Raw genomic sequence first — 24,930 nt, forward strand, 5'->3', positions numbered from 1 at the left:
TATGCAAATATTCATTAAAACAATATTGTCATATTTTTTGAAATTTTATCATAATCTATGTGTTAACCCCTACAAAAATATTGAATTTTGGTAAATGTTTTATATACTGAAACCTATAATTTTTAGTGTTGTTTTAAAATTTCTAACCACATTCTACATTTGTATTAATGTATGCTAAACTCTCTTTCATTGAACATCGTTAAATTTTGTTTATAAGTTAATTTAGTAAAACTTCATATACTCCCTAAATTAGTGGACTAACCATTATAAAATCACTATTCACTAGAGAAATGAAGACAACAAAGGTTTCAAACCTCTTTGACCATCACCATATATTAGTACAGGTGGCAACTATGCATTAAAGCAATATTGTCATATTTTTTGAATTTTTTCTGAAAATCTATGTGTTAACCCCCTTACAAAAATATTGAGATTTACGTTAAACGTTCTATATACTAAAGCCTAAACATTTTAGTGTTGTTTTAAAATTTCTAACCACATTCTACATTTGTATTAATGTATGTTAAACTCTTTTTCTTTGTATATGAGAATCATTATAATTTTTTATCAATTAGTTTAGTAAAACTTCAAAATACTCCTTAAATCGGTAGAATAACCACTATAAAGTCGTTATGTTCTTAAAATCGGAGACAATAAAGGCTCCAAACCTCCTTCAACATCATCATATGTTAGTGCATGATGTAACTCTGCATGAAAACAATATTGTCATATTTTTAGAAACTTTCTCAAAATCAATGTGTTAACCTCTAAAAAATATTGAATTTTGGTAAATGTTTTATATACTGAAGCCTATAATCTTTAGTGTTGTTTTAAAATTTCATGAGCATCGTTCAATATTTTTTATAAGTTAATTTAGTAAAACTTCATATACTCCCTAAATTAGTGGATTAACCTCTATGAAATCGCTATTCTCTAAAGAAATAGGGACAACAAAGGTTCCAAACCTCTTTGACAATCATCATATATTAGTACATGAGGCAACTATGCATTAAAGAAATATTGTTATATTTTTTTAATTTTTCTCAAAATCTATGTGTTAACCCCTACGAAAATATTGAGTTTTACGTTAAACGCTCTATATACTGAAACTTAAACATTTTAGTGTTGTTTTAAAATTTCTAACCACATTCTACATTTGTATTAATGTATGTTAAACTCTCTTTCAGGAAGTATGGGAATCGTTATAATGTTTTATCAATTAATTTAGTAAAACTTCATAATATTCCCTAAATCGGTGTAATAACCACTATAAAGTCGTTATTTTCTTGAAAAACGAAGACAGCAAAGGTTCCAAACCTCTTTCAACATCATCATATATGCAACTATGCATTAAAACAATATTGTCATATTTTTTGAATTTTTTTCAAAATCTATGTGTTTAACCCCTTAAAAAATATTGAATTTTAGTAAATGTTTTATATACTGAAACCTATAATTTTTAGTGTTGTTTTAAAATTTCTAACCACATTCTACATTTGTATTAATGTATGTTAAACTCTCTTTCAGGAAGTATGGGAATCGTTATAATGTTTTATCAATTAATTTAGTAAAACTTCATAATATTCCCTAAATCGGTGTAATAACCACTATAAAGTCGTTATTTTCTTGAAAAACGAAGACAGCAAAGGTTCCAAACCTCTTTCAACATCATCATATATGCAACTATGCATTAAAACAATATTGTCATATTTTTTGAATTTTTTTCAAAATCTATGTGTTTAACCCCTTAAAAAATATTGAATTTTAGTAAATGTTTTATATACTGAAACCTATAATTTTTAGTGTTGTTTTAAAATTTCTAATCACATTCTACATTTGTATTAATGTATGCTAAACTCTCTTTCATGGTGGATGAGCATCGTTCAATATTTTTTATAAGTTAATTTAGTAAAACTTCATATACTCCCTAAATTAGTGGACTAACCATTATGAAATCGCTATTCTCTAAAGAAATGGAGACAACAAAGGTTTCAAACCTTTTTGACCATCATAATATATTATTCCAGGAGGCAACTATGCGTTAAAGCAATATTGTTATATTTTTTAAATTTTTCTCAAAATCTATGTGTTAACTAACCCCTACGAAAATATTGAGTTTTACGTTAAACGCTCTATATACTGAAGCCTAAACTTTTTAGTGTTGTTTTAAAATTTCTAACCACATCCTACATTTGTATTAATGTATGTTAAACTCTCTTTCATGGTATATGGGAATGGTTATAATTTTTTATCAATTAATTTAGCAAAGCTTCATAATACTCCCTAAATCGGTGGAATAACCACTATAAAGTCATTATTTTTTTGAAAAACGAAAACAACAAAGGCTCCAAACCCCTTTCAACATCATCATATATGTATTAAAACAATATTATCATATTTTTTGAAATTTTCTCAAAATCTATGTGTTAACCAACCCCGTACAAAAATATTAAATTTTAGTAAATGCTTTATATACTGAAACCTATAATTTTTAGTGTTGTTTCAAAAATTTTAACCACATTCTACATTTGTATTAATGTATGCTAAACTCTCTTTCATGGTGCATGAACATCGTTCAATTTTGTTTATAAGTTAATTTAGTAAAACTTCATATACTCCCTAAATTAGTGGACTAACCATTATAAAATCACAATTCTCTAGAGAAATAAAGACAACAAAGGTTCTAAACCTCTTTGACCGTCAGCATATATTAGTACAGGAGGCAACTATGCATTAAAGCAATATTGATATATTTTTTGAATTTTTCTCAAAATCTATGTGCTTACCTATCCCCCTACGAAGATATTGAGTTTTACGTTAAACGTCCTATACTAAAGCCTAAATATTTTAGTGTTGTTTTACCATTTCTAACCACATTCTACATTTGTATTAATGTATGTTAAATTCTCTTTCTTGGTATATGGGAATCGTTATAATTTTTTATCAATTAGTTTAGTAAAACTTCGTAATACTCCCTAAATTGGTGGAATAACCACTACAAAATCGCTATTTTTCTGAAAAACGGAGAAAACAAAGGCTCTAAACCTCTTTAAACATCATCATATATTAGTGTAGGATGCAACTATGCATTAAAAAAATATTGTCATATTTTTTTGAAATTTTCTCAAAATCTATGTGTTAACCTCTAAAAAAATATTGAATTTTGATAAATGCTTTATATACTGAAACCTATAATCTTCAGTGTTGTTTTAAAATTTCTAACTACATTCTACATTTGTATTAATGTATGCTAAATTCTTTTTCATGGTGCATGAGCATCGTTCAATATTTTTTATAAGTTAATTTAGTAAAACTTCATATACTCCCTAAATTAGTGGTCTAACCTTTATGAAATCGCTATTCGCTAAAGAAATAGAGACAACAAAGGTTTCAAACCTTTTTTACAATCATCATATATTAGTACATGAGGCAACTATGCATTAAAGAAATATTGTTATATTTTTTGAATTTTTCTCAAAATCTATGTGTTGAGCCCTACGAAAATATTGTGTTTACGTTAAACGCTCAATATACTTGCCTAAACATTTTAATATTGTTTTAAAATTTCTAACCACATTCTACATTTGTATTAATGTATTTTAAACACTCTTTTATGGTGTATGAGAATCGTTATAATTTTTTATCAATTAATTTAGTAAAACTTCATAATACTTCCTAAATCGGTGGAATAATCACTATAAAGTCGTTATTTTCTTGAAAAAGGAAGACAGCAAAGGTTACAAACCTCTTTCAACATCATCATATATGCAACTATGTATTAAAACAATATTGTCCTATTTTTTGAAATTTTCTCAAAATCTATGTTTTAACCCGTACAAAAATATTGAATTTTATATATTGAAACATATAATTTTTAGTGTTGTTTTAAAATTTCTAACCACATTTTACATTTGTATTAATGTATGCTAAACAATCTTTCATGGTGCATAAACATCGTTCAATTTTGTTTATAAGTTAATTTAGTAAAACTTCATATATTCTCTAAATTAGTGGACTAACCATTATAAAATCCCTATTCTCTAGAGAAATAAATAAAATAAAGGTTCTAAACCTCTTTGACCATCACCAAATATTAGTACAGGAGGCAACTATGCATTAAAGCAATATTGTTATATTTTTTGAATTTTTCTCAAAATCTATGTGTTAACCAACCCCCTACGAAAATATTGAGTTTTACGTTAAACGTTTTATATACTTAAGCCTAAACATTTTAGTGTTGTTTTACCATTTCTAACCACATTCTACATTTGTATTAATGTATGTTAAACTCTCTTTTCTTGGTATATGGGAATCGTTATAATTTTTTTATCAATTAGTTTAGTAAAACTTCATAATACTCCCTAAATCGGTGGAATAACCACTACAAAATCTCTATTTTCTTGAAAAACGGAGAAAACAAATGCTCTAAACCTCTTTCATCATCATTATATATTAGTGTAGGATGCAACTATGCATTAAAACAATATTGTCATATTATTTAAATTTTTCTCGAAATCTAAGTGTTAAAAAAAATATTGAATTTTTGTAAATACTTTGTATACTGACGCCTATAATTTTTAGTGTTGTTTTAAAGTTTCTAACCACATTCTACATTTTCATTAATGTATGCAAAACTATTTTCCATGGTGCATGAGCATCTTTCAATATTTTTTTATAAGTTAATTTAGTAAAATTTCATATACTCCCTAAATTAGTGGACTAACCATTATGAAATCGCTATTCTCTAAAGAAATGGAGACAACCAAGGTTCCAAACCTCTTTGACCATCATCATATATTAGTACAGGAGGCAACTATGCATTAAATCAATATTTTTATATTTTTTGAATTTCTCTCAAAATCTATGTGTTTAACCCCTTACGAAAATATTGAGTTTTACGTTAAACGCTCTATATACTGAAGCCTAAACATTTTAGTGTTGTTTTAAAATTTCTAACCACATTCTACATTTGTATTAATGTATGTTAAACTCTCTTTCATGGTATATGGGAATCGTTATAATTTTGTATCAATTAATTTAGTTAAACTTCATAATACTCCATAAATCAGTGGAATAACAACTATAAAGTCGTTATTTTCTTGAAAAACGGAGACAACAAAGACTCCAAACCTCCTTCAACATCATCATATGTTAGTGCGTGATGAAACTATGCGAAAAAACAATATTGTCATATTTTTTGAAGTTTTTTCAAAATCTATCTGTTAACCCCTACAAAATATTGAATTTTGGTAAATGCTTTATATACTGAAGCCTATAATCTTTAGTGTTGTTTTAAAATTTCTTACCACATTCTACATTTTTATTAATGTATGCTAAACTCTCTTTTATGGTGCATGAACATCGTTCAATTTTTTTTATAAGTTAATTTAGTAAGACTTCATATTCTCCCTAAATTAGTGGACTAACCATTAAAAATCGCTATTCCCTAGAGAAATGGAGACAACCAATGTTCTAAACCTTTTTGACCATCATCATATATTAGCAAAGGAGGCCACTATGCAGTAAAGCAATATTTTTATATTTTTTGAATTTTTTTCAAAATCTATGTGTTACCTACGAAAATATTGAGTTTTACGTTAAACGCTCTATATACTAAAGCCTAAACAATTTAGTGTTGTTTTAAAATTTCTAACCACATTCGACATTTGTATTAATGTATGTTAAACTCTCTTTCATGGTATATGGGAATCGTTATAATTTTTTATCAATTAATTTAGTAAAACTTCATAATACTCCCTAAATCGGTGGAATAACCCCTATAAAGTTGTTGTTTTCTTGAAAAACGGAGACAACAAAGGCTCCAAACCTCCTTCAACATCATTATATGTTAGTGCATGATGTAACTATGCACAAAAACAATATTGTCATTTTTTTGAAATTTTTTCAAAATCTATCTGTTAACCCCTACAAAAATATTGAATTTTGGTAAATGCTTTATATACTGAAGCCTATAATCTTTAGTGTTGTTTTAAAATTTCTAACCACATTTTGCATTTGTATTAATGTATGTTAAACTCTCTTTTATGGTGCATGAACATCGTTCAATTTTTTTTATATGTTAATTTAGTAAGACTTCATATACTCCCTAAATTAGTGGACTAACCATTATAAAATCGTTATTCTCTAGAGAAATGGAGACAACAAAGGTTCCAAACCTATTTGACCATCATCATATATTAGTATAGGAGGCAACTATGCATTAAAGCAATATTGTTAAATTTTTTGAATTTTTCTCAAAATCTATGTGTCCCTACGAAAATATTGAGTTTTACGTTAAACGCTTTATATACTGAAGCCTAAACTTTTTAGTATTGTTTCTAACCACTTTTACATTTGTATTAATGTATGTTAAACTCTCTTTTATGGTATACGGGAATCGTTCAAATTTTTTATCAATTAATTAGTAAAACTACATAATATTATTTTAATCAGTGGAATAATCATCGCTATTGTCTTGACAAACGGACACAACAAATGCTCTAAACCTCTTTCAACATCATCATATATTAGTGTAAGATGCAACTATGCATTAAAACAATATTTTCATATTTTTTTAAAAAAATTCTCAAAATCTATGTGTTAACCCTACGAAAATATTGAATTTTGGTAAATGCTTTATATACTGAATCCTATAATCTTTAGTGTTATTTTAAAATCTATAAATACATTCTACATTTGTATTAATGTATGCTAAACTCTCTCGTATGGTACATGAGCATCGTTCAATTTTTTTATAAATTAATTTTGTAAAATTTCATATACTCCTTAAATTAGTGGACTAACCATTATAAAATCGCTAATCTCTAAAGAAATGACGACAACAAAGGTTCCAAACCTCTTTGACCATCACCGTATATTAGTAGAGGAGGAAACTATGCATTAAAGAAATATTGTTATATTTTTTGAATTTTTCTCAAAATCTAGATGTTAACCCCAACGAAAATATTTAGTTTTATGTTAAATGCTCTATATACTAAAGCCTAAACATCTTAGTGTTGTTTTAAAATTTCTAACCACATTCTACATTTGTATTCATTTATTTTAAACTCTCCTTCATGGTGTATGGTAATCGTTATCATTTTTTATCATTTAATTTAGTAAAACTTCATAGTACTCCCTAAATCGGTGGAATAACCACTATAAAATCCCTATTTTCTTGAAAACGAAGACAACAAAGACTCAAAACCTCTTTTAACATCATCATATAATAGTGTAGGAAGCATATATGCATTAAAACAATATTGTCATATTTTTTGAATTTTTCTCAAAATCTATGTGTTAAAACCTCTACAAAAATATTGAATTTTGGTAAATGCTTTATATACTGAACCCTACAATCTTTAGTGTTGTTTTAAAATTTCTAACCACATTCTACACTTGTATTAATGTATGCTAAACTCTCTTTCATGGTGCATGAGCATCGTTCAATATTTTTTATAAATTAATTTTGTAAAATTTCATATACTCCCTAAATTAGTAGACTAACCATTATAAAATCGCTATTTTTAGGAGAAATGGAGATAAGAAAGGTTTCAAACCTTTTTGACAATCACCATATAATAGTACATGAGGTAACTATGCATTAAAACAATATTGTTATATTTTTTGAATTTATCTCAAAATCTATGTGTTAACCCTACGAAAATATTGAGTTTTACATTAAACGCTCTATATAGTGAAGCCTAAACTTTTTAGTGTTGTTTTAAAATTTCTAACCAAATTCTACATTTGTATTAATATATGTTAGACTCTCTTTCTTGGTATATAGGAATCGTCATAATGTTTTGTCAATTAGTTTAATAAAACTTCATAATACTCCCTAAATCGGTAGAATATTTACTACAAAATTGCTATTTTCTTGAAAACGGAGACAACAAATGCTCTAAACCTCTTTCAACATCATCATATATTAGTTTAGGAAGTAACTATGCATTAACACAATATTGTCATATTTTTTTAAATTTTCTCAAAATCTATATGTTAAACCTCTACAAAAATATTGAATTTTTGTAAATGCTTTATATACTGAACCCTATAATATTTAGTGTTGTTTTAAAATTTCTAACCATATTCTACACTTCTATTAATGTATGCTAAACTCTCTTTCATGGTGCATGAGCATCGTTCAATATTTTTTATAAATTAATTTAGTAAAATTTCATATAGTCCCTAAATTAGTGGACTAACCATTAAAAAATTGATATTTTTTATAGAAATGGAGACAACAAAGGTTACAAACCTTTTTGACCATCACCATATATTAGTACATGATACAACTATGTATTAAAGCAATATTGTTATATTTTTTGAATTTATCTCAAAATATATGTGTTAACCCCTACGAAAATATTGAGTTTTACGTTAAACGCTCTATATACTGAAGCCTATATTTTTTAGTGTTGTTTTAAAATTTCTAACCATATTCTACATTTGTATTAATGTATTTTAAACTCTCTTTCATGGTATATGAGAATCTTTATATTTTTTTATTAATTAATTTAGTAAAACTTCATAATACTCTCAAAATCAGTGGAATAACCATTATAAAATGACTATTTTCTTGAATACGGAGACAACAAAAACTCCAAACCTCTTTCAACATCATCATTTGTTAGTGCAGGATGCAACTATGCATTAAAACAATATTGTCATATTTTTTGAAATTTTCTCAAAATTTATGTGTTAACCCCTACAAAAATATTGAATTTTGGTAAATGCTTTATATACTAAAGCCTATAATCTTTAGTGTTGTTTTAAATATTCTAACCACATTCTACATTTGTATTAATGTATGTTAATCTCTCTTTCATGGTACATGAGCATCGTTCAATTTTTTTATAAATTAATTTAGTAAAATTTCATATACTCCTTAAATTAGTGAACTAACCATTATAAAATCGCTATTCTCTAGAGAAATGAATACAGCAAAGGTTCCAAACCTCTTTGACCATCACCATATATTAGTACATGAGGCAACTAAGCATTAAAGCACTATTGTTATATTTTTTGAATTTATCTCATAATCTATGTGTTAACACTCTATATACTAATGCCTAAACTTTTTAGTGTTATTTTAAAATTTCTAACCACATTCTACATTTTTATTAATTTATGTTAAACTCTCGTTCAAGGTATATGGGAATCGTTATAATTTTTTATCAATTAATTTAGTAAAAATTCATAATACTCCCTAAATCAGTGGAATAGCCACTACAAAATCGCTATTTTCATGAAAAACAGATACAACAAAGGCTCTAAACCTCATTCAACATCTTCATATATTAGTGTAGGATGCAACTATGCATTAAAACAATATTGTCATATTTTTTAAAACAATTTCAAAATCTATGTGTTACTCTACAAAAATATTGAATTTTGGTAAATGCTTTATATACTGAAGCCTCTAATATTTAATGTTGTTTTAAAATTTATAACCACATTCTACATTTGTATTAATGTATGCTAAACTCTCTTTCATGGTGCATGAGCATCGTTTAATATTTTTTATAAATTAATTTAGTAAAATTTCATATACTCCCTGAATTAGTGGACTAACCATGATAAAATTACTATTCCCTATAGAAATGGAGACAACAAAGGTTCCAAAACTCTTTGACAATCATCATATATTAGAACAGAGGCAATTATGCATTAAAGCAATATTGTTATATTTTTTGAGTTTTTCTCAAACTCTACGTGTTAACCCCTACGAAAATATTGAGTTTTACGTTAAACGCTCTATATACTGAAGCCTAAACTTTTTAGTGTTGTTTTAAATTTCTAACCACATTCTACATTTGTATTAATTTATGTTTAACTCTATTTTATGGTATATGGAAATAGTTTTAAATTTTTTATCAATTAATTAGTTAAACTTTATAATATTATCTTAATCAGTGAAATAATCACTACAACATCGCTACTTTCTTGAAAAACGGACACATAAAAGGCTCTAGACCTCTTTCAAAATCACCATATATTAGTATAGAAAGCAACTATGCATTAAAACAATATTTTCATATTTTTTGACATTTTCTCAGAATCTATGTGACTCTACAAAAATATTGAATTTTGGTAAATGATTTATATACTGAACCCCCATAATCTTTAGTGTTGTTTAAATTTTTCTAACCACATTGTACATTTATATTGATGTATATTAAACTCTCTTTCATGGTACATGAGCATCGTTCAATTTTTTATAAATTAATTTAGTAAAATTTCATATACTCCCTAAATTAGTGGACTAACCATTATAAAATCACTATTCTTTAGAGAAATAAAGACAACAAAAGTTTCAAACCTCTTTGACCATCACCATATATTAGTACAGGAGGCAACTATGCATTAAAGCAATATTATTATATTTTTTGAATTTTTCTCAAAATCTATGTGTCTACGAAAATATTGAGTTTTACGTTAAACGCTCTATATACTGAAGCCTAAACTTTTTAGTGTTGTTTTAAAATTTCTAACAATATTATAAATTTTTATTAATGTATTTTAAACTCTCTTTCATGGTATATGAGAATCGTTATAATTTTTTATTAATTATCTTAGTAAAACTTCATAATACTCCCAAAATCAGTGGAATAACCACTATAAAATGACTAGTTTCTTGAAAAACGGAGACAACAAAGGCTCCGAAACTCTTTCAACATCATCATATGTTAGTGAAGGATGCAACTATGCATTAAAGCAATATTATTATATTTTTTGAATTTTTCTCAAAATCTATATGTACCCCTACGAAAATATTGAGTTTTACGTTAAACGCTCTATATACTGAAGCCTATAATCTTTAGTGTTTTTTCAAAATTTCTAACTACATTCTACATTTGTATTAATGTATGCTAAACTCTCTTTCATGGTAAATGAGCATCGTTCAATTTTTTTATAAATTAATATAGTAAAGTTTCATATACTCTCTATATTAGTGGACTAACCAATATGAAATCGCAATTCTCTAAAGAAATGGAGACAACAACGGTTCCAAACCTCTTTGACCATCATCATATATTAGTACATGAGGCAACTATGCATTAAAGCAATATTATTATATTTTTTGAATTTTTCTCAAAATCTATGTGTCTACGAAAATATTGAGTTTTACGTTAAACGCTCTATATACTGAATTTATACTTTTTTATTGTTGTTCTAAATTTTCTAAAGACATTCTAAATTTGTATTAATTTATGTTAAACTCTCTTTTATGGTATATTAGAATCGTTCTAATTTTTCATCAATTAATTTGTAAAATTTCATAATACTATCTAAAAAAGTGGATAACTACTACAAAATCGCTATTTTCTTGAAAGACGGAGACAACAAAGACTCTAAAGTCTAAACCTCTTTCAACATCATCATATATTAGTGTAGGATGAAACTATGAATTAAAATAATATTGTCATATTTTTTGAAATTTTCTCAAAATCTATGTGTTAACCTCTACAAAAATATTGAATTTTGGTATATAATGAATCCTATAATCTTTAGTGTTGTTTTAAAATTCTAACCATATTCTACATTCGTATTAATGTATGCTAAACTCTCTTTCCTGGTACATGAACATCGTTCAATTTTTTTTAAAATTAATTTAGTAAAATTTCATAATCTCCCTAAATTAATGGACTAACCATTATAAAATCGCTATTTTCTAGAGAAATGGAGACAACAAAGGTTACAAACCTCTTTGACCATCACCATATATTAATAGAGGAGGCAACTATGCATTAAAGCAATATTGCTATATTTTTTGAATTTTTCTCAAAATCTATGTGTTAACCCCTTACGAAAATATTGAATTTTACGTTAAACGCTCTATATACTGAAGCCTAAACTTTTTAGTGAAATACTGCAAGTCCAACACCGGTTCCTTGGATAAGAAAAAAGGATTTTCAGCTCAGTGCTCTGCCAAATAGCTGCAGCATCCGCCATCGTATACATATTCTACTGTCCTCGCCAGTGGACTCCAACGTCTCTTCCCTCAAAGTTTGGTCGCTTCGCCGGTATATTAGATATATGATGGTCACAAAGGCGTTCAGGTATGCTGCAGTTTGTAAATAGTTTAATTGATATGAGCAATAGGGAGTTTAAAAGCCAACTTTTCAAAACGAAGCGGAAGGTGGTACTTCGGCGTTTTCTGGTGGTCTTTCAAGACAAGTCCATCAAGAAAAGGATCAAACAAGGGCCCAATGGTTGACCTGAAACCACTTGATGTTCTCAAGAGTCTCTCTAATACTGTTTAACTTGACTGTTTATTTGTTACTATTGTCTGAAATCTTTTTATGGTTTTTGCAGCTGGATGCTCATTTTGTGGAATGTAGGCGTGGAGATTATGGTAGTGAAAGGATTATATACTCAAACAACATCAAAGAAGCCAAGTATAACAAAGGCAGGCAAGTCGTCATCATTGCCTTACCCGCTTATTCCCTTCTTAGCGAGATTTTACGCTATATCAAATCCAGTTCCACAAGTATGTTGCTCGGTACCTTGCAATATTGTTACACGAACCGTATCTTTAGAGATTCTCTGAATCATAAATGTTGTGCACTTTCATGTAGATGACAGTGTAAGGGAGATAACTGCAAATAATCTTCCCAAAAGACCATCTTTGATTGGTTTTCGAATCCGTTTCTTATCATTAAATACCAGGCTGAAGCAGCAAACCTATCTAAAGAAGAAGAGTATCTTGGAAAGTTGGTATTGCTGTTTGAAGATTAAGAGAGACGTAAAAGCTCTAATTCTCTTCATTTGACAGGAACTAAGAAAAGCTGACAACTAAGCTCGCAGGTAAGCATATAATAAAAACTTCACATGTAAATGAATGTCGTTTCGCTTTAACCTGTGTTCGGTTTTGTTTCAAAGGCTTCAAGGATGCCCAAATCAATATCAAGATATCCAACATTCAGAAGGCATTTTAACCACATGGAACTTGGAAAAACTTTAAGTTATGTTTGGTTGCCGTAGGTTGTATGTATATATGATATGGGTTTTATTCGAAATATATTTTTTAGCAAGTTGCTATCTAATGTATGATGGCTTTGGTGGAAATAGGATTCTTGCAGGTTGCTTATTATTGTCATGATACAATCCATTTGGCTTTGGCTGAAGAAATCCAACGTCTTAAAGAATAATTTATAAAATAATGTAGATGGGTATGCTGTGGGATATTGAAGATGTGCCTTAGAGAACACGTAACTGATAATTTTTGTCACTTTAACGTTAATACTATTTTTAAAACCATTAATGTTAATAAATTCTGTATTTAATAATGTAATTGGATAGTTTTTTTTGTTTTAGTTAAATGTATACCACTCCGATAGAAAACTAATTAATTTTGTTTATAATCTTCACTTAGAAAACATACTTCCTCTGTTTCTTAGAAAAATGTCATTTAGAATTTTATTTTTGTGACGTTTAGTATTTTCAATGCGTAATTTTAAATAAATTTTCATTTGAACTTCATTTTGTTAGTGAATTAATTAAAAAGCAAAAATTTTAGTGTGTGAACAAAGAATAAAATAGAATTTTAAGTGATTTCTTAATGCGTGAAAAATTTTCCACTGACTTTTTTATTAAATACAAGAAGTATATTTATTGTTTACAAAGCTTTACCTATGATGAAAACAAAAAAAAAAAGTTACTATTTAAATGGACAGATATATAAAAATTTCACATAAATACTAATCTGTAACTACAAAAGCACTTACAAATTTCTTAACATTTTTCAAATGTTTTTACGAAGCTTTGACTACAAAAATAAACAAACAATTAGTTACGTAATCATAAATAAAGACACTGTCCTCATAGCAAATTAAATTTAAACTTCTGCGTATGGCCATACGGTGTTACGGTTTACACATAGCTCGACAACTTCACATTCACAGACAATGATCTAATAAAAACCGATGACACCACCACTGGGAAAATCAGACACACCCCACCCTCACCGTAAATTCATAAATTGATATGATTAACCAATTTTAAATTAACACAGAGGCCGAACGTGAACGGAAACCAGCCAAAGTTTTTTTTTGCTGAAACCAACCAAAGTTTCCCCACATCAGCCTGTAAATTATTACAAAGTCAACAAAAATTCAACAAATCAACAAATCCACTTGAAATCTGACCTACAACATCATCATCGCGGTTAGATCACCTCATATAACAAAAAAAATCTTGAATGCCCCACCAAATTTTCCTCAAACAAATAAATATTCCAAAACAATAACATAACAACATTCAAATAACCCAGAAAAAGCTCACTTAAGACATTCAGCAACCAGTAGAAAGGGAAGTATGGAAACCAATTATCAAAAAGCATCTAAAGAGTTCAGTTCTAAAAACTCATGTCCTGCAACTACGATTTAAAAAAAAAAAAAATTAAGGGTTTCAACTTCAACACCAGCTCCTACCATCCTTCATTACTATAATAAAAAGTTCAAATCATAACTGACTAGAAACACTTATTAAACATATAATCAACAAATTCATTCCAACATCCTTAATAAATAGTCCATTATATAATTTCAACCCACCAACTTCCAACACTACAATGGAAGAACTCAATTATTGGACCACAACATGAAAACTCTAACAACCACACTAGCTTAGCACATATATAAGCCATTCGTATCTCTTTACAAAATAACCTAAGTTCAGAAGTGGCAATCAATAATGGAATAAAAGCACCATCGTTGACCTTAAAAACCTAATAAGTATATATAATTTTGACATCATCCTTATCAATGGTCATGTTAGCCATTGCCACACTAGCACATCTCCGTACTTGCATTTAAAACACTAACTCCTCTCTTTCTTTCAAATATTACTAAAGTATATTCCTCAAAGATTTAATTTGCAATTTTAACAAAATTTCAAACATCATCGTACATTTTATAGAAATACTATGAAGAAACAACACACAAACACGTGCAAAAAACAATTCACCAAAACAAACCTCACCCAAGCTCTATTGTTTACAAACAATATTAGGCTACAAGTTCTCATCATCCTTATACTATACAAAATATTAAAAATTGGCAAATACCATAGCCAAATACTGTTTCACTATTGGGAAATATCAGAGTTTTTGCTTAGTATTTTCCACAATTTCATAGTAACATTCCCCATTCTTTCATCAATCCTCTCTCTATGACCTTAAAGACAACTCTAAGCCAAAAAATTTACTACGGTACACCCACTATATTTACGATACACACATTACATAAAACTTTACACTAGCATGCCAAACACATAAAATACAACCATATTAAAAGCTCTATATCTATTGAAAATGAAAATTATCCAACAAAATCATTAATTTTAAACCGAACAATCCGCGCGAAGCGCGGACAAACCACTAGTAGAAAAATAAAGTGGAGAATCTTATTAATAAATTTTGCATTGAAACTCTAAAACGACATTTATTTTGAAACAATTTTTTTTTCCTACAACTACAATTAAATCGAAACGGAGGGGAGGGGAGTATTTCTTTTGTGTGCAATCTAATTGTATAAATTAAATAATATCATCTAATAAATGGATTTAGTTTGATAATCAAGATTTATTATAGATTATCGTTGACTCAATTATTGTTGCTTTAGCAAAGATTATTATATACTTGAAGTTCTTAACTAATTTTTCATGTTGTTGGCAATACATTATTTGACATGTTTCCAATGCCCATTTGTTCCATTTGTTTGGTGGAGAATATATGAAGTTCACAAGAAAAATCTTAGTATTTGTTGCTCTATCTTTCTATGTAAATGTGTTTTTGCTTTTCAAAAAAGAGCTTAAGATTAAAGAAGATAACTTGTCTTAACCTATTTTTGGTTGGGGTTTTGTGAAAAACTTTAAAAAATAATGACACCATACTTAGCTTATTAAGGCTAGAAAAGGTTTAGGTTTCTTTACGCTTTAGTTGTTTTTTAACTATATTTGTAAACGTGTTAAACATAACTAATCAGTGTTAAAAGTTGCTGTAATTGTTTTTTTCCAAAGATTAAAGCATAAAGTGTTACCAAAAAAGAAGAAGATTAAAGCATAAAGAGATATCATTTGGTATATCTTTATGCCAACGTATAATTTGTTTTTATCTTTATGCAAACGCATACACATGTGGACATGAAAGAACAACGCCAATCAGGACACTTAACACAAACTCCCAAAATGTCACTTAAAGCTATAGTTGACACTTAACACAAACTCCCAAAATGTCACTTAAAGCTATAGTTCTGTCACGGTCTCAATGAAAATCCTTGTGCTATCAATGAATAAACGTTGTGCTGAAACTGGCAGAGCACAAAACTATAGTCTAAAAAGCATTGAATGATGCAAAAAATGCAAGAACCAAAGGCGCAACGATTCTCGCATTTGAATGATATTAGAAATATTTGTTTCATCAAAAAAAAAAAAGAAATATTTGTTTCATTTGCCAAGTGGAGACATCCACGTGGTGGAGAAGCTATGCCACTTGTCCTTTTCGTGGGTTCTCACGCCGTGAGTTACAGTTGAATATTACAAAATAAAAAGAAGAACATTTTGCATATGTATTGACATTTTTACCCTTGCGCATACATGTGTTTTAGTAGGGGTGGGCGTTCGTGTTCGGGTCGGATATTTCGGATTTTCAGATATTTCGGTATAGAGGTGTAGAACCCGTTCGGGTATTTTTGAATTTCGGGTCGGGTTCGGGTATTTTCAATTCGGATTCGGTTATTTCGGATCAGATTCAGATATTTAGATTTTGAAAAAAATAATTAAATTTTTCATTTTCATATTTCTTGTATTTAAAAATACAACTTTCACTTAACTAATTTTTTATTTTTAATAGATCGAAGGGTTAATAGATTTGGACATAACATTTTGAAACTAAAAAGACATTAATTTGGCTATTGTTTTTAAATTTTGGATGTAACTTTTTGCTAATTCTTGAAATAAAAAATTTGACATGCATTTTAAGTGAGTAGCAAATCATTTTCTCCGTCATTGTATGTACATCATATGAACTTAAAATATGTTTAGTATCAATATAAATATTTTATATAAAATAAGAGATGTAAACTAGAAATATAAGGTTAATTATACATATGTTCTGTTATCTTCGGATATCTCGAATATTATCCGTTCGGGTTTGGATATCCAATCTCTTCTAATTCAATATCCGTTCGGATATTTTGCTATTTCGGTTCGGATTTCAGTTCGGATTTTTTGGATTGGATTCGGGTGCGGCTTCGGATATCGGTAAAATGCCCACCCCTGTGTTTTAGTGTTTAGAGATCTAAATTCACAACTAAATCCATCTCTTATCATCTTTAGTTTACTAAGGGACTCACAAGTCAATTCATCTAATCAAATCTAAAATATAGTAATTATAGCTTTACCGACATGTGATACTGCCAAAAATAATAAAAATATAGACACAACAAGGATGTGATAGTGAGGAATCTGGAGGGCATTTTTAGAACTGATGCTCGATTAAAAACAGAAATTAATCTTCAAAAATTTTAATTTAGACGATAGATGACGTCATTTTTCCTTTTTTTTTGTTAATAATTATTTATTTCCTTTCTCTCTTTCATCCGAGTGTAGACTCTTCCCTTCACACCGCTGTTTCTCATAACCATATTCTCTTTCTGTGGACGAAACTCAACCTTAATAAACCAGAGAGACCGAGAGATAGCGAGAGACAAGATTAGCCCAGACAGAGAGCTCTTGTCTCTGAAAGAACGTCAAACCTTCAAAAAATGGCATTGAAGTTTAATCCTTTGGTATCTCAGCCATGCAAACTCGCTTCCTCGGCTCGTCCGCCAATCTCTACTTTCAGATCTCCCAAGTTCCTCTGCCTCGCTTCTTCTTCTTCTCCTGCTCTCAGCCCCAAGTATCTCTCTCTCTCTCTCTCCCTCCATCCTCCTGTTTCATTTCTTAATAATATACTTTTACCGATTGTCCACAAGAGATTTGGTCCCTTGCTATCACTTTGTTTCTGGGTTTAGCTTGTTTGTTCGGTTATGGATCTATGTTCTGTCGACTTTAGCTCAATGTATTGCTTACCTCACATTTGCTTAATGTTATTATCAATGGATGTGCTTTCAATCTGGATGGGACCATCTTCTGTTATTCTCTGTCTTGGCCCCATTGATTCATCAATTCAATGCTCTCCTTTCTTAATCTAATTATTCTGAGATAGATTGCTCCATGGTGTATCCGTTTACCCTCATAATTATGAGCTTTTAGATTGCTTTTGAGAGACATGGAACAAGTGACTTCAACATGCTTCTTCTTGCACTATTCCTGAACTCTCTGATATTTCTTCTTGTTCAAAAAATAAAAATAAAAATTCAAATCTTTTGATGTTTATTGTATAATTCTTTCTTTAATATTTTGACGATGTCCACTTGTTGCTTTACTCATTTGATGAGTTTTGCTGTTGTTGCATTGAGAGGGAGGGTTCTTGAACATATCAGTTTATGTTACGTTGGATGTTATAGAGAGAAGACATGCATGCGTGCTTCGTGGCCTCCTCTCTAATAGTTTCCGTCCAAAACTTTCACTCTTTCCTCTAATATGTGTTCACTCTCTTTTGAAAAAAAAAAAACACATTTGGCTTCTTTTTTTTTATCTTGTTTCTATCTGATTTTGTCTCTCTAGTACATTGAACTGCAACATTGATTCGTAGATTGTCTAGTTGTTTCTCTTCAATATGTGGATTAATCTATTAAGAGATGTAGAACATGAATGCTTATCCAAATGCAATCAAAAGTGTTCTTGTTTCTTCAGTCTACATCAGAAACATTACCTTTCAAACGCCTGATGCCACCTTTCTTTGGTTTGATGCAGGGAGGTCGAGAGCTCGAAGAAGCCATTCACCCCACCAAGGGAAGTCCACCTTCAAGTCCTGCACTCCATGCCACCCCAAAAGATCGAAATCTTCAAATCCATGGAAGACTGGGCCGAGCAGAACCTTCTACCTCACCTCAAAGACGTGGAGAAGTCATGGCAGCCCCAGGACTTCTTACCCGACCCTGCTTCCGACGGTTTCGAAGATCAGGTAAAAGAGTTAAGAGAAAGAGCAAGAGAGCTCCCAGATGATTACTTCGTTGTCTTGGTTGGAGACATGATCACAGAAGAAGCGCTTCCCACCTATCAAACCATGTTGAACACTTTGGATGGAGTAAGGGATGAGACTGGCGCTAGCCCCACTTCATGGGCCGTTTGGACTAGAGCTTGGACCGCTGAAGAGAATCGCCACGGTGATCTTCTCAATAAGTATCTTTACTTGTCTGGTCGTGTTGACATGAGGCAGATTGAAAAGACTATTCAGTACCTGATTGGTTCCGGAATGGTGAGAGCATAGTTTCAGAAACATTATCTTTTGTTTGACTTTCTAATTCGCTTTGTTGACTTTCACAGGATCCACGCACAGAGAACAACCCTTACCTTGGCTTCATCTACACGTCATTCCAAGAGAGAGCCACCTTCGTCTCTCACGGCAACACAGCTCGCCAAGCCAAAGAGCATGGAGACCTCAAGCTAGCGCAAATCTGCGGCACAATAGCTGCAGACGAGAAGCGTCATGAAACAGCTTACACCAAGATAGTTGAGAAGCTTCTCGAGATTGATCCTGACGGCACTGTGGTGGCGTTTGCGGACATGATGAGGAAGAAAATCTCGATGCCTGCTCACTTGATGTACGATGGGCGTGATGATAACCTCTTTGACAACTTCTCCTCGGTTGCTCAGAGGCTTGGTGTTTACACTGCTAAAGACTATGCGGACATTCTTGAGTTTTTGGTCGGGAGGTGGAAGATAGAGAGCTTGAGTGGGCTTTCGGGTGAAGGAAACAAAGCGCAAGAGTATTTGTGTGGGTTGACTCCGAGAATCAGGAGGTTGGATGAGAGAGCACAAGCAAGAGCCAAGAAAGGACCCAAGATTCCATTCAGCTGGATACATGACAGAGAAGTGCAGCTCTGAACACAAAGGACAAAGACATAATAAAACCATTTTCTCTCTCTCTCTCTCTCTCTCTCCGTTCCTTATTTGATCTGTCTGCTCTTGAAGTTGGTGTAGATTACTATGGTTTCCTGATAATGTTCGTTGGTCTAGTTACAAAGTTGAGAAGCAGTGTCTTAGTAACTTTGTTCTTTCTTTCAGTGTCTTATGTTTGGTCTTTTAGTAAACTTCTGGTAGTTAAAAACAGTTGAGCGTTTTGGGTCTGTACTCAGTTTTCACTGTGGAGTTTTGTTTCAGTTGAAGTTAGTTTTTGTGTCTTCTCTCTACTTTCCCTCTGTTTCTATATGAATGATATACCAATGTACTCAAAAGACAGTGTGTGAATCTGTGGAACAACAATATATTTGCTGTCTTGGCTATGTGTGATTTTTAGCTACTAGTGATGGTGTTAACACAGCAACTTCATTTTGTTGAACATTATTCATATTCTAAACCCACAAAGAAAAGAGACTTTAGGCAAATCGGTTTTTTATTACTTGAGAATCATAAGAGAAAGAGATGACACAAGGACATTGCATGCTCCATTGAAGCTCACATTATTTTAGAGAAAACCAAACTACTATTGAAGGGTGCTCTTAGTCAAATGTTTTCACTTTCAACCACTGTCTCGGAACTTGCAGTAGGACTCACATAGATACCAATAGATGATAGACCGTTTGAATTGTAAGACCCATAGAAACCACCAAACCCACGTCGATCACGTATCTCTGGATCAATGACATTGGAGCCACTTGTGTAGTTATTATACTCGAACTTTCCAATGGGTCCGTGCTTCCCAAGGTTAGTGTGAAACGTCAAGTTTCTGATTCCTTCACACAATCCCAATTCTCCACTCAATCCAGTCACATATTCATCTTTACCCAGTTTCACCTGCGGTTTAACTTCATCAGACAAGTAACATGACTACATAAGATTTTACTAAAACGAGTCAAAAAAAAACTTACCGCCACAAACTCATTTGAAAGGTTAGTATAATGATCGTCAGAGGAACCATACTTTTCAGACAGGACTAGAGCTTCATTTTCATAGTAGCCAAACTGAATAGATCTTATGATTCTATCAAAAGAGACGTAAATGTAAGAGATCATGGTCCGTCCCTTGTCGTCCCATTCAGTGTCATCTGGCACGTCCCACAGCTCGGCAAATTCTCCTAAGTTCCATGTCGCTCTTCTTCCCACTTGTCCTGCTCTTATCATCTCTATATAAAGAGTCAGATACACAACTATTCTAGGAGGATAGAGAGATGGAAAGACTAAGGACGATTATATAAGATGGCTATGTCTTTGTTTAAAAGCCCTAGAGAGTCGTCATGCATTTAAATTTATGTTCATTGGGAGCAAGCTATACAAGTTTCCAAGTACTCTACATTGAAGTGAGCCCTTGAAAATTGTGCTTAAGAAGACACTCTTCGTTTGACCAAAACCTGGTTTACAATATGCACCATGAAACATATACCAAATGTGCTTATCAAAAAAAAAAACATATAAAAATGTTTTTATAGAACGGTGGAGTGGTAAGGATGGCCTTAGATGGAATATTGGTGTTCTCTTTGGTACTGCTCATAAGATGTCATTATTAGCATTCAAGATTTCAAGTATATTAATATTGCTCCTTTTGAATTTTGTGTAATGGAGACCCTAAGATTTCATGTTTTGTACCAACAGAGTTACAATCAATTAAATAACCTTTGCGATTCCATAGAATGTTTTATAACAGTAGGTGCAAATCAGATGCTTATTAGGAAACCAAACAGGAAAACGAACAAAACTGTTGAAAGCTCTGTTAAAGAGTGGTTGCTTGGGTCAAACGTTTTCACGTTTAACAGCTTTATCAGGAACTGTGATGGGCACACACATATAGCAGTTGATGCTACTAGACCCGTGATAGAAGATTGTTCACAGCGTTTTCAAATTCAGTGTCAGCTGTCTCCTCACCATCAGAATCATATGGCTCGTCATATGTCGCTCTTGTTCCCACTGATCCTGCTCTTATCATCTCTCTAGAAGAAGCAGATACCATAGTTTCGAAGGAATAGAAAATGACATACCAAGAAAGGTCATAAATATAAAACCCAAAAAGAGTCTTCATGCATTTTAATTTATGGAGTTCATTAGGAGGACGCTACACAAGTTTCCAGATACATTAACTATACCGTATGCTAGAATACGAACAGAATCAGATTTTTGAAAAAATCCTAATTATATCAAGGGACAGTTATGGCTTTTGCATTTATTAATAAAACACCAATTGCGTTGCACATTTCACATTGCAAAATGCAAAAATATACAGTAAACGGAGAGATTCTGCTGAGACGTCTTTCAGAAGAAACTAGAAAGAAATGAAAGAAGAGGTTCCTTGTTGGTCAAGAAATTACAGAGGAGAGATTCAAAGCTCAGGCTGCATATTCTCGCACTCATCACGGATAGACTGAAAAAGCAGGGTCGAGAGGTAACGTTCCCCAAAGCTCGGGAACACAACCTGGAAACAAACATTCATCAACTCACATATCATACTTCTACCAAACATGTGAATCTATTACTCACTATTTTAATCAAGCCTAGCTAAAAAGATTAAGTAAGTAACTCGAGAACTAATTTAACTATCCAGTGGATTGTCACAGATGCAGGACAAGTGAATCGTTCTTACTAAAATCTAATAAATCAATTCCAATCACGAAAAGATGAAGAAGAACATAGATGAGAGCTTGAGGACTTACAGCTATGAGTTTCCCGGCATTTTCAGGTCTCTCTGCGACCTGGATTGCAGCAGCAGCAGCAGCTCCAGAAGATATACCAACCTGAATAACGTTACAATAGTTCAATAATCACCACACATTTCTCATACCATTCAATTCATTTCTCCTTTAAAGACTGTTCCCATTCATGAATATGCCAAGCAGAAAGAAAAGGGAAAAAAAAGACTAACCAACAAGCCTTCTTGGAGAGCTAGTTGCTTTGCAAATTCAATAGCTTCCTCACTCGAAATCTGATAAGAAGCAAGGCAGCAGGTTAAGTTTGAATCTCAAGACCCTAAAAACATTCTATATCCTATTCTTTCACAGGTCAGTAAATGATAACAAAACAAGAAAATAGCAGCAGATGTCTTGCCCAAATTGGAACCATATGACAATACATTTTTTAGAGAACCAAACAAACAGATCATTACCGCTATGTATTCATCTACAACAGTCTGATCCAAATTCTTAGGAATAAATCCAGCTCCAATCCCTTGAATCTTGTGAGGTCCTGCATTTTCAAAATACAAGACAAATCAATTTCAGCTTCAGAGAATAAAGTGGTAGAGATCCAAGGAAACAATTATCAATGCCTTACCAGGTTTTCCTCCAGAAAGTATAGCACTTTCCGTGGGTTCAACACCAATGACCTGGTACACATAAAAATCAACTAGATTAAACACAAGTTAAACAAACCTATCTCTAACTATAAGACTCAGTAAGCCCCTTGGCTATCTTTATACCTTCAGTTCAGGTTTCCTTTCTTTAATGTACCGGCCAACACCAGTGATGGTTCCACCAGTTCCAATTCCCGCAACCAATATATCCACCTTGCCTCTTGTATCTTCCCAAATCTCAGGACCAGTAGTCTCGTAATGAATCTGCATATTCTTTCTATTAAAAACACTAACAGATACCTTGCAGCTCAAAGAGCCGGAGAATGCAGTTGGAGAACTAGAGATAACACTAGCTCATGATTCATGTCACAGACTCACAGTTAGAGAGTAAAAAAAAAAAAAAGGAAAAAGAAGTAACCCACAGACCTTGGGATTGGCTGGGTTGTCAAACTGTTGGAGCATGTATGAGTCAGGAGTGTTCTTCAAGATCTCTTCAGCCTTCTGAATAGCTCCAGTCATACCCTTTGCAGGTTCAGTCAACACAAGCTCAGCTCCAAACGCCCTCAAAAGAACCCTTCTTTCCAAACTCATGGACGCTGGCATAGTTAAAATAAGCTTATACCCTTTTGAAGCAGCAATAAACGCAAGTCCAATCCCTGTGTTTCCACTTGTAGATTCCACAAGAACACTCTAGAAAATTTGCAGCAACCAAAAATAAATATATAAATAAATCAGAGAACTTACTTATAACAACACCAAGAATAACGAATTGAGTTTTTTTTCACAATACCTTTCCAGGTGTGATAAGTCCTTTTTCCTCAGCATCTGTAATCATACTATACCCAATCCTGAAACCACAAAAGCAACAGAAGCTCAGAATAAACATATGTGGAAGATACTACCAAATGGGTTATACAACAAACCTATCCTTGACACTGCAACAAGGCTCCATGATCTCAAGCTTAGCAGCAACACTTGCAACACAACCTTTAACTATATTGTTCAAGTACACCATTGGAGTTTTCCCAATAAGCTGAATCAATTCATAGGCATTGAGAGGCAAACAAACAAAGATTAGACAAAGAAGTCAAAGTCACACACTTTATGCTCAAAGTAAGAAACTTTATCACCAATCTATAACCTGAGCGGCGTTCTCGGCGATATTGAGACCTTCAACCCCAGCTTCGGGCTTGACGGACACAGCCTTGCACACAACACCGCTACTACACCTCTGTCTCTTGAGGGAGAGAGGAGCCGGGAGAACATCGAAAGCAGCCGCCTTTCTAGAGGATAAGGAGAGAGAAGAGAGCTCAGGGGAGTATTTGAGAGGACGGTGGCGAGAAGTCAACGGATTAAGGAGGAAAGCAGAGGAAGATGTCGCAGCAGCCATGATCGATACAGAGAGAGAGAGAGAGAGAGAGAGAGAGAGAGAGAGAGATGCTTCCTTCTTCCTCCTTTGTGGTTGGTTACAAGAGACACTGATTAGATCCTACTGTTAGCTTCTAAACGACGTCGCTTGATTCTCCCTTTCCTTGAAATGGT

The 24,930-nt window shown here is 31.6% G+C and overlaps 3 protein-coding genes across 3 annotated transcripts; 1 reads left to right on the forward strand and 2 right to left on the reverse strand.

Moving 5' to 3' along the window:
* The first annotated feature begins 17,607 nt into the window (after window positions 1-17,607).
* On the forward strand, window positions 17,608-20,299 carry LOC106342438 (acyl-[acyl-carrier-protein] desaturase, seed specific, chloroplastic). Its single transcript, XM_013781367.1, has 3 exons — window positions 17,608-17,905; window positions 18,865-19,369; window positions 19,438-20,299. Exons 1-3 carry the CDS (start codon window positions 17,772-17,774, stop codon window positions 19,996-19,998), a joined length of 1,200 nt encoding a protein of 399 aa, XP_013636821.1. The 5' UTR covers window positions 17,608-17,771; the 3' UTR covers window positions 19,999-20,299.
* Window positions 20,300-20,616: 317 nt separating this feature from the next.
* Window positions 20,617-22,149, reverse strand: LOC106341910 (jacalin-related lectin 25-like). The gene is made up of 3 exons (XM_013780658.1): window positions 21,959-22,149; window positions 20,982-21,156; window positions 20,617-20,907 (listed from the first exon to the last, which is right to left on the reverse strand). Exons 1-3 carry the CDS (start codon window positions 22,123-22,125, stop codon window positions 20,617-20,619), a joined length of 633 nt encoding a protein of 210 aa, XP_013636112.1. The 5' UTR covers window positions 22,126-22,149.
* A 96-nt stretch (window positions 22,150-22,245) lies between these two features.
* Window positions 22,246-24,894, reverse strand: LOC106341907 (cysteine synthase, chloroplastic/chromoplastic). The gene is made up of 10 exons (XM_013780656.1): window positions 24,530-24,894; window positions 24,312-24,421; window positions 24,179-24,236; window positions 23,815-24,078; window positions 23,515-23,652; window positions 23,370-23,421; window positions 23,203-23,282; window positions 22,963-23,022; window positions 22,754-22,834; window positions 22,246-22,515 (listed from the first exon to the last, which is right to left on the reverse strand). Exons 1-10 carry the CDS (start codon window positions 24,776-24,778, stop codon window positions 22,423-22,425), a joined length of 1,185 nt encoding a protein of 394 aa, XP_013636110.1. The 5' UTR covers window positions 24,779-24,894; the 3' UTR covers window positions 22,246-22,422.
* Window positions 24,895-24,930: the final 36 nt, after the last annotated feature.

Source organism: Brassica oleracea, chromosome C4, assembly GCF_000695525.1.
Source record: "Brassica oleracea var. oleracea cultivar TO1000 chromosome C4, BOL, whole genome shotgun sequence".
NCBI lineage: Eukaryota > Viridiplantae > Streptophyta > Magnoliopsida > Brassicales > Brassicaceae > Brassica > Brassica oleracea.